This window comes from Lipotes vexillifer, unplaced genomic scaffold, assembly GCF_000442215.2.
Source record: "Lipotes vexillifer unplaced genomic scaffold, Lipotes_vexillifer_v1.1 scaffold1285, whole genome shotgun sequence".
In the NCBI taxonomy this organism is placed as follows: domain Eukaryota; kingdom Metazoa; phylum Chordata; class Mammalia; order Artiodactyla; family Lipotidae; genus Lipotes; species Lipotes vexillifer.
The window spans coordinates 1,078,026-1,088,207 of NW_006796211.1; the positions used below are offsets into that span (position 1 = coordinate 1,078,026).

At 35.8% G+C, this 10,182-nt stretch overlaps 1 protein-coding gene across 1 annotated transcript in view; it reads right to left on the minus strand.

Moving 5' to 3' along the window:
• Positions 1–10,182, minus strand: part of RC3H2 (ring finger and CCCH-type domains 2) — a 46,586-nt gene that overhangs the window by 35,882 nt on the left and 522 nt on the right. Inside the window, 1 exon segment of the mRNA XM_007468370.1 lies at positions 2,505–2,802. Coding sequence (XP_007468432.1) covers positions 2,505–2,735 — 231 coding nt within the window. The 5' untranslated portion in view covers positions 2,736–2,802.

A 10,182-nucleotide genomic window follows, 5' to 3' on the forward strand; every position in this document is an offset into this window, starting at 1 on the left:
TACATTCATCCAGTTCATGCAATTGTTAATTTTATATCTGATAATAATCTTGGTGAGTATAAACTTCTAATACACAGACAATCAAAGTAGTTTAAGTGAAATTAAAGCCAAACACCTAGCCAATCTGCTTTCCAAGAACCAAGGATATCATACTTAATAGCATGGGCTGGGTGAATTAATGAGAGGAAAAAAGGAGGTAGTTAATTGTACAATGTATCAATGTTATTCCTCAGGGATGATAACTATGCTATAACTTTGAAAAATGTTAACATTAGGGGAAGCTGCAGAAAGTTAACAGGTTCTCTGTGTACTGTTTTTTGCAATTAAAAAAAGTATTTCAAAATAAAAAGTAGGAAAAAAAGGCAAGAACTTTTTTCCCCTTAGCACTTGGCACCTGCTTCCTATATAATTTACTTATTATATTTATTGTTTATGGTCTGTCCCCCCTTGTTCTCAATGAAAGGTCAAAACTTGGGTAAAACCTTGGGCAGCTCTGCAACTGCTACAAATGATCTTGAGTAAATTATTTAACTGCTCCAAGTCTAGTTTGGACTGCTCAAGATGGTTTCTCTATCTGCAAAATGAAGATGAAAATCCCTATTTCACAGTGCCATTATGAAAATTCAATTTAATTCACAAATATTTATATTCATGGAGTGCTTACCACGTGCCAAACAGTTATAGGCAGTAGGCATCTATCAGTGAGCAAAACAGACAAAATATCTTGCCCTTGTGTAGCTTACATTCTAGTAAAGAGGAAGCAGCCAATAAATTTTTAAAATAAATAAATAAATATATAGTATGATAGAAGGTGGTCAGTAAAAATTATACAGCAAGGATAAGGGAGATTTGAGAGTGTTGGAGGGGGATTGCAATTTTAATAGGGGTGGTCAGGATAGGCTTCCTTGGGAATCATGACATTTGAATATAGACTTGAAAGAGGAGAGAGAATGAGTATCTCAGGCAAAATAACAGTCACTGAAAAAGCCCTCAGGTGGGAACAAGTTTGGTACATCTGACAATTGGTTAGGAGGCCAGTGTGGCTTAAGCAGAAAGAGTGAGGACAGAGCAGGAGATAAGGCTGAAAAGGTAATAGAAGTCATATTGTAAAGACCTGCAAGATAATTTAAGGACCAACTGAGAGAACATTTATAAGTGAAAAAACACAATACCTGACCTATAGCAGATGCTAAATGATAGCTAGTATTATTACAAATAATCTACAGTATTTTATTGAATCTAAGATGCCACTGTTTGCAAGAGGCACCATTGTTTTATGCACCATTAAGGAAAAAACTGCCAATTAATTTATGACACACTATTGATAAATAGATGCATCTTGATTTCAGAGTGTCTAACTGGATTATGAACACTGAAAAGAAATGTGCTTTAAAACGAAAACCTCAAATATCAAGACACTAAAGGAATGGAGTATTTCAATTCACTGAATTTTCTAAGAAGTGATTAATCAGAAAAATCCTTACTTTCTTGCTTTAATATGTAGTACATGAGGTACAGAATTTCACCTTCTTCCTCACCTGTAAAATGGGGATAATAACTACCTGAAGAACTATGACAAGAATTAGTAATAATAGATGTGGACTGCTTACTATCATACCTAACACAAAATAGGCCCTCATTATATGAAAATTATGATAAATCTAGGGTCTTGCTGATTCAGTAAAATGATAAATAAGATATGCTATTTCTATAGCATATGAGCATAAGCAGAAACTGCAGAATTTGTTACTGACACTCTAGAAATTGGTTTTCTATATATACATCTTATATATGTATATATACCTATACAGACCTATTTTCTCATTTATAATATCATCCTAAAAGTCAAGTGAAGTTTTAAAGAAAACCAAAAAACCTCCACTTAAGGATTTTAGATGGTTGATTTCTGGCCAAAGCTTTGATTACATTTCTTTTCACACACCCTAATGACTAAATATTTATGTATGCTTATACAAAAATGTTTTTTATCCACCAAAATCACTTAAAAACATATTTGGGGCTTCCCTGGTGGCGCGGTGGTTGGGAGTCCGCCTGCCAACGCGGGGCACGCGAGTTCGTGCCCCAGTCCGGGAGGATCCCGCATGCCGCGGAGCGGCTGGGCCCGTGGGCCAGTGGGCCGTGGGCGCTGGGCCTGTGTGTCCGGAGCCTGTGCTCCGCGGCAGGAGAGGCCACGGCAGGGAGAGGCCCGCATACCGCAAAACAAACAAACAAACAAAAACCAAAAACAAAACAAAACAAAAAAAACATAACTTTTGACCACAACACTGAATACAAAAAAGTATATAATTATATGCAATTTACAGTTTTGCATAAGGATTTATGACACTATCTAAAGAAAATCATTTGCGGAATACAATAATGAAAATCAGGTATACTGAGTACTTTTTATGTCTCAAATATCCCTAAACATACTTTGTACCCCTTAATGAACAAAGTTCTATAATTATTACTTATACCAAACACGTAAAATCCTGAAAGGTTACCTGGGCTCCAACTAACTGGAGAAGTGCGAAGTTGACAGGAAGCACATCAATGTCTGTGTTGATGGCAGTCTGATCAAAAGGACAAGCTTTTCGGTGAAGTTTATTCAAGCAGGTCTTGCAAACAGTGTGTGAACAACCTAAACTGATGGGTTTGTGCACATTCTCATCAAATTCATTATAGCAGATTGGACAGGACAGAAATTCTGTCCATTGAGCTGCCTGCACAGGCATTGTGGAAGCTGGATGCTCAGGTTAGCAGTCTAGCAGATCATTATTTTGCTGGGTAGTGTTTTGTAAGCTGGAAATGGACAAAAGTAAGAATTAACCACATATTCATCATTCACCTTTCAAGAGTTAACTGCTTAAGTCAACCATCACAGCTTCAAAACCTAAAACACTTTAAAAAAAAAATTTATTTATTTATGGCTGTGTTGGGTCTTCATTGCTGCGTGCGGGCTTCTCATTGCGGTGGCTTCTCTTGCTGCGGTGCACGGGCTCTAGGCGTGGGCTCAGTAGTTGTGGCGCACGGGCTTAGTTCCTCCGCGGCATGTGGGATCTTCCTGGACCAGGGATCGAATCCGTGTCCCCTGCATTGGCAGGAGGATTCTCAACCACTGTGCCACCAGGAAGGCCCAAAACCTAAAACAATTTTGAATAATTCTATATGCTTTGAACATCTTTTTCTTTAAATCTATTTGCTGAATTAAATTTCTGAAAATTTTTTGTGCAGAAACAATATCCTTATAGTGCTCCTTCTGACTAAACATATTTATATCAGTTGCTCATCAAAGCTTTCATGTATTTTTCTTAATGACCACATCAAATAAACAGATTAACTTTCCACAATTTCATTTTTAGAAAAACAAATTACTTTGGATTGCTAATTTAAAAAAAAAAAAGTGTTTCCCTTGGATATCTACTACCCCCAAGCATAGTAAGATATGACCTAAGAGTTAGTGAACTCTGGAAATACTGATCCAAACAAAATCACAGTGAGTCAGGAGTAAAGTAACAGCTTTGCCACCTGAATGACCAAGTCAGTCAAGGATAGTTTACCTTGGCAGTTTCACAAAAGAGGAAATCTCTGGTCAGGACTTGACTATGAGGCTAACTAAGGTACTGAAAAAGTATGAGAGAAGACTGTTAATGATAGAACCGTTTGTCCATAAATGAAAGAATGATGCTAACCTTAGAATACAGTGCCAAAGTAAAAGAAAAAAAAAATACAAATCTTGAATGTAATTCCCTACAATACTTTTGACAAAACATATCAGTTAGTGATATATATATATATATATATGACCAAAAACTGTCAGGTCCAATGAGCAAGATGTTGAAGAATAAAATAATATTCTTATCTAATAACTCTAAACAGAAAAACAGCAAAATACAGTTGACCCTTCAACAACGCAGGCTTGAACTGCCCAGCTCCACTTATACACATATAATTTTATTTTTATAATGCTTTTTTTTAAAACATCTTTGTTGGAGTATAATTGCTTTACAATGGTGTGTTAGTTTCTGCTTTATAACAAAGTGAATCAGCTATACATATACATATACATAACATATACATATATCCCCGTATCTCTTCCCTCCTGCGTCTCCCTCCCTCCCTCCCTCCCACCCTCCCTATCCCACCCCTCTAGGTGGTCACAAAGCACAGAGCTGATGTCCCTGTGCTATGCGGCTGCTTCCCACTAGCTATCTGTTTTACATTTGGTAGATACACAGATATTTCTCAGTAGTAAATGCTGCAGTACTACGGAGTATGGCTGATTGAATCCACAGATGCAGAGGAACCATGGATACAGATGGACAAGTATAAATTATATGTGGATTAACCCCAGCATTATTCAAGGGTCAACTGTTTAAATTTCTATCTTTATATATGCATATGATTAAAAGGCACACGGAAAAAATGACCGATTTTTCTTTTCTTATTCCTAAGATTAAAACGTTCCATAATTTTAAATAAAATATTTAGTATCAAAACCTCTAATTTAAAATCTTTAGATCCTGGGACTTCCTTGGTGGCGCAGTGGTTAAGAATCCGCCTGCCAGTACAGGGGACACAGGTGCGAGCCCTGGTCCGGGAAGATCCCACAATGCCGCGGAGCAACTAAGCCCGTGTGCCACAACTACTGAGCCTGCGCTCTAGAGCCCGCTAGCCACAACTACTGAGCCCATGTGCCACAACTACTGAAGCCCGCGTGCCTATAGCCTGTGTTCCGCAACGAGAAGCCACCGCAATGAGAAGCCCGTGCACCGCAACAAAGAGTAGCCCCCGCTCGCCGCAACCAGAGAAAAGCCGGCGCACAGCAACGAAGACCCAACGCAGCCAAAAATAAATACATAAATAAATAATTAATTTTAAAAGTATATATAAAAAATAAAATAAAATCTTTAGATCCCAAACTTGAACACTCTACATTTCACAGATTTTCTGCATCTTCCAATTCAAAACTTATATAAGTCTGACAGATGCTCTCTGGTGAACAAGAAATCTAGGTATTTAGGGCAATTATCAGCCAATACTTTATTTCATAAGAATGTTTACCAATCCAAATATATTAGTGCCACAGAAATTAGATGTTTAAAAATGTAATCAGATTCAGGACAGAAAAGTGTATAACTGATTCTCAAATAACCCCACACTCAAATGAGGAATTCTATTAGCCTTTATTGTGCTTTTTATGTTCAAAAAAGCTAAGGTTTTAAAAAATACCTTGGTAAAAATGAATTACAGAACTTGCTGTGTAAAAAGCATCTACACAAACTTTTCCTCAAACAGCTCTGATGCAAAGTATCTAATATCTTTATTTATAAACTACCCAAATCTTGCAAGCTATGTTTACTTTATTTTACACATTTCACTTTCACATTTCCACATCTGTCAATGCTATCAATCTTAAAAACAGTCTGCGGGGTTCCCTGGTGGCGCAGTGGTTGAGAGTCCGCCTGCCGATGCAGGGGACACGGGTTCGTGCCCTGGTCCGGGAAGATCCCACATGCCGCGGAGCGGCTGGGCCCGTGAGCCATGGCTGCTGAGCCTGCACGTCCGGAGCCTGGGCGCCACAATGGGAGAGGCCACAACCAAAAAAAAAAAACAGTCTGCTTCGAACTTCAGAGATGAGCACTGAGCAGGTGAACACATCACTCCTTGAAACTATTCAACATTTTTAATGTTTAGTCTTCTAGGCTGCCGAATTATATAAGGAAAAGACCTTTCAGGAAGGATGAATTTCATGTTAAATCTAGTGCTGAGAGCCCTAATTTAGTTAATAACTTGAACTGATAAAATATTTATCAAAACAAGACACTGCATCTATTTTTTTCTTAATGGCCACCTGTATGGAAATGCTAATTCTGTGGGTTAGGATACCATGGGCCACTGGGTAATAGGAAACTAGTAGCAAATACTCTTTCCTTACTTAGTTTTCCAAGATCATCCTGAAATGCTTTACGTTAAAGTTAATCAGTGGGGGGAGAAAAGCCATTTCAGTGTGAACCAAACATAAAAATGCTGCCTTTCATATTTTCGCCTACTAGTTTTGAAGTGTTTCAAATTATTCAGGAATACACTCGATAGTTTTAATATCTCATATGTGTTTCTAGGTCTAAGAACAGCAGATGTTTTAATATAATTAATACTGAGACATTTAATTTCTAATAGAAATCAAATAAATACCTTTGAAAGAAAAAAAACATTTGCCAAATTCTCCTTCTGCTATGTGTCAGATTCTAACTTTCTGAAAGGAAAATTACAAACTGAACTTTCCTGGTAAGATATAAGAAACGGTTTGACTTTTTAAAATGTTTTTCCTCAGTACCACTGTTGATAAATTCTAGATTCCTCAATTGTGATAAAGACAAAATAAAATTTTGTCTGAAACACTGAAATGTTTAATTAGTGATGACAAAACTGACCTTTCATTCCTTTCAAAGGCACTTTGTAAATGTTTACCTAGAAAATATTTTTATAATTATCAAAAATGATAGCCTACTATCTCTATAATTTATTTTTTTAAAAGCATGTAAATGACCCATAGCAAGCTAATAATATATATTGATGTGTAAAACTCACAGGTTTATACTAATACATGCCATAGTAACTTACATGAAACTATGGAAGTTTTAAATTGCTAATAACATTTATATTTAACAGTAAAGTAAGTATCCATCCTAAAGATACTCCCAAAACATCTCAAACTGAGATAAAATGGCTTAAAAAGTGCATACCTCTAGATATATAAAGGGACCACTTAAGAAAAACATTCAAATTAAATTATTTATATTAAGTCATTTTATTTACTAGTTACTAAAATTGAAGAATAACAAGGTAAAGCATAGGAGTGAGAAATGCTATATTAGAGAGGAGACCTTAAACAGATTTTTACTCAAGTAATTTTTCAGGCTATAAGTTCCTTGTAATGCATACTAACTCATAAAACAGGAAGAGTAATAGACACCTCTTACATGATGCAAATTAGAAATTGCTTTATTAAAGGCAAACTGTTTTCACCTAAGTACTTTCATTTTCTTAGTCCACCATGATATTATGCACTCAGTTCAGGACTATGAAACATGATTTTAAAATGTCAGAGTAAGGTTTATGCCCCGTTTACTACCGTATAATTAAAAAATACAGTATTTCACAATTCTCTTTATAAAGATGTAAACATTAGGGCTCAGGTCTGTTAATTAAAACATTGTTTTCATTTTAGTTCACCCATGTGAGAAACTTAAGCTACTGAAATGGACTGTAACAGTACTTCTCAATTCAGAAACCTTAAAAATAATTAGTTTTGGACTTAAAAAATTATATTTAAAGCACCATAGGTACAATTTAGACTTTAACCTATAAAACTAACAAACAAAACCAATGAAAATAAGCTGTAAGTTCTAAAAGTCAGCGTTCAAACATATGAAAAAGACTGAAAAAAAGGAACTAAATTACAATGTTAAAGACTATTGGGCTTCTCTGGTGGCGCAGTGGTTGGGAGTCCGCCTGCTGATGCAGGGGACACGGGTTCGTGCCCCGGTCTGGGAACATCCCACATGCCGCGGAGCGGCTGGGCCCGTGAGCCATGGCCGCTGAGCCTGTGCGTCCGGAGCCTGTGCTCCGCAACGGGAGAGGCCACAACAGTGAGAGGCCCGCGTACCGCAAAAAAAAAAAAAAAAAAAAAAAAAAAAAAAAGACTATTATACATGCTTCTGTATATGTTATGAAAGATATATGACCCAACTTTTATTTCTAAAACCCACTATGGGGTTGAAGTCAGTTTTTTAATGAGATTTAACTTTCAATGTCTTCTATTAGAACAGTAATGGGATAATTTTCTATTTTAACTAATATAACCAATAAAGTTTTGCTACTTTAGTGATGACTACCTGAAAAATACTTTTTTTGAGATAGAACTTAATTACTCACTTATGCCTATCAAATAATGGCCACTGGATAAATTTACCCTTCATATTATCAGTCTTTAGCCTTTTGGTTATTCTGATTATAAGAAGACATTCTGTCAGGAAATTTTTGGTTTTTATGCATCTACTTCTATTCAGATAATTTATTTCTTGGAAGAGCAGTACTCTAGAACTGCACTGTCCAGTAGAAATATAATGTGAGCTACAGGTAATTTAAAATATCTAGTAGTTGGGAGGGAGGCTCAAGAGGGAGGGGATATGGGGACATATGCATGCATATGGCTGATTCACTGTGGTGTACAACAGAAACTAACACAGTATTGTGAAGCAATTATACTCCAATAAAAATCTATTAAAAAAATAAAGAAAAAATAAAATACTTAGGAGTCACATTAAGAAAAGGAAAAACAGGTGAAATTAATTTTAATAATAATTTATTTAACCCAATTTATCCAAAATATCATTTCAGCATGTAATCAATATAAAAAATTATATTTTTAATTCTTTTTTTTTTTGGACTAAGTCTTGAAATCTGGTGTGTATTTTACACTTATAGCACATCTCAATTCACACCAGCCGCATTTCAAGTGCTCAATTGCCACATGTGGCTACTGGCTACTGTTGGGACTGTGCAACTCTAGAGTACTTAAAATTATAAAGTAATACTCAAAACTAATTTTTATTAAGAATTTGAGGTTAAAGTTACATCTACACTTAGGAAGGTTTTCATAAAACTAAAAAGCCTGACGATCATAAAGATGTAACTTAACATTTATGAGACTAGGTGCAAAACATTATTTTAAATTTTCAGCTGGCTTTATTTTACTACATGCTTCCTTTTTGCATCAATAGAAAATGAAACTTCAACCCAGTCCAACCAAAACAATAAACAAGTACTTATTATAATAAGATCTTATTGTAAGTTTATTTATCATTATTTGATATTGCATACAATGTGGAAGTTCTATTTCTGAATATAAAATTCTGTGTAAAGAAAAATGCTTTCCCTCCCAAAAGAATTTTTTTGACATTTTTTAAACTAGAAGACACAGCAAACTAAAAAGCAGAAAATGAATTAATGAAAACATATGAACAAAGAACATAAGTCTTCTTAAATGTCAGGTTAACCCCACAGTAATAACAGATCAGGAGTAACTCAAAGAATTCACTAATGAACACGACTGCAATTAAATCCTCAAATAGGCGCCAATTTGAATTATAACATCTGCTTTTTCTAAACATGTCTGGAATGTATGTTTAACATTTTGTTCTTCTAGCTATTTTCCAAACTCTAAAAATTTGGAAAACATCAATCTCCAAATCAACAAAAACAGCAATATTGAAAGATGGTCTTTGACAGGATGTAATGGCCTCGATTTCTTCAAGAACTGAATGTGGAAGTAAACAACATAAGAAAGAGATGTTATGTTAGAACAGTGGTGCAGCTTTTTAGACAGGTAAAAGAATCCATGAAGTCTTCTTAATGTTTCGAGAAGCCACAACTAAATTTTTATGTTTAACTATAAACAGGCTGCACAAAGTTAACTAAAATACTTCTTTCTTTGCTTTTGGGTATAATTATATCAATTTAGTGTAGCAACATTAACTTTCTCAAGTTAATCAAAAGTTCCTATTGGAACTTAAAAGTTTGACTAATACAAAAATAGAAAAAAGATTACTCAAGCACTTTATTTGGGATACAAAGTCATTCTAACACAGGTGGTGGGAGGAAAGTAGGAATTAAAAAGAAGGGGCCTAGCTAAGAGGAGAGTAGGAATTAAAAGGGAACTAGGTAGTTATTTAAAAAAAAAAAGAGGGTGGGAATCATGAAATTAGATCTACTTTATGTCAGTGATTACTTGAGGCTATTTTGATGTCAAGGTTCTATCTGCCGGTATATTAAACTGTTCTGTGATTCCAAGGATGGAAATGACAGCTACCCCCATCTTCTTCCTTCCTGAAAGCTAAGAACAGAGAAAAGTAGAGCTGCTTCTGAGAAACAAAGATGCTTTCTACCATTCTTCTAAGATGGTGGAAGAGCCTCCTTAAGAGGCTTCCCCAAGAAGGAAAAATGAAGGAGGGAAAGAAAACCATAGCAGAATTCCCTGGCTGTTCCAACGCCATTGCTCCGTCACAACCACTGTGCAACCACTCTGGTCCGGCCCTCTCCCTACCAGGAGGTTAAGCCCTCCCAGGGCATTGTTTAGCCAGGGTCCCTATTTACCACTCAGATCGCCTCCACCATTCC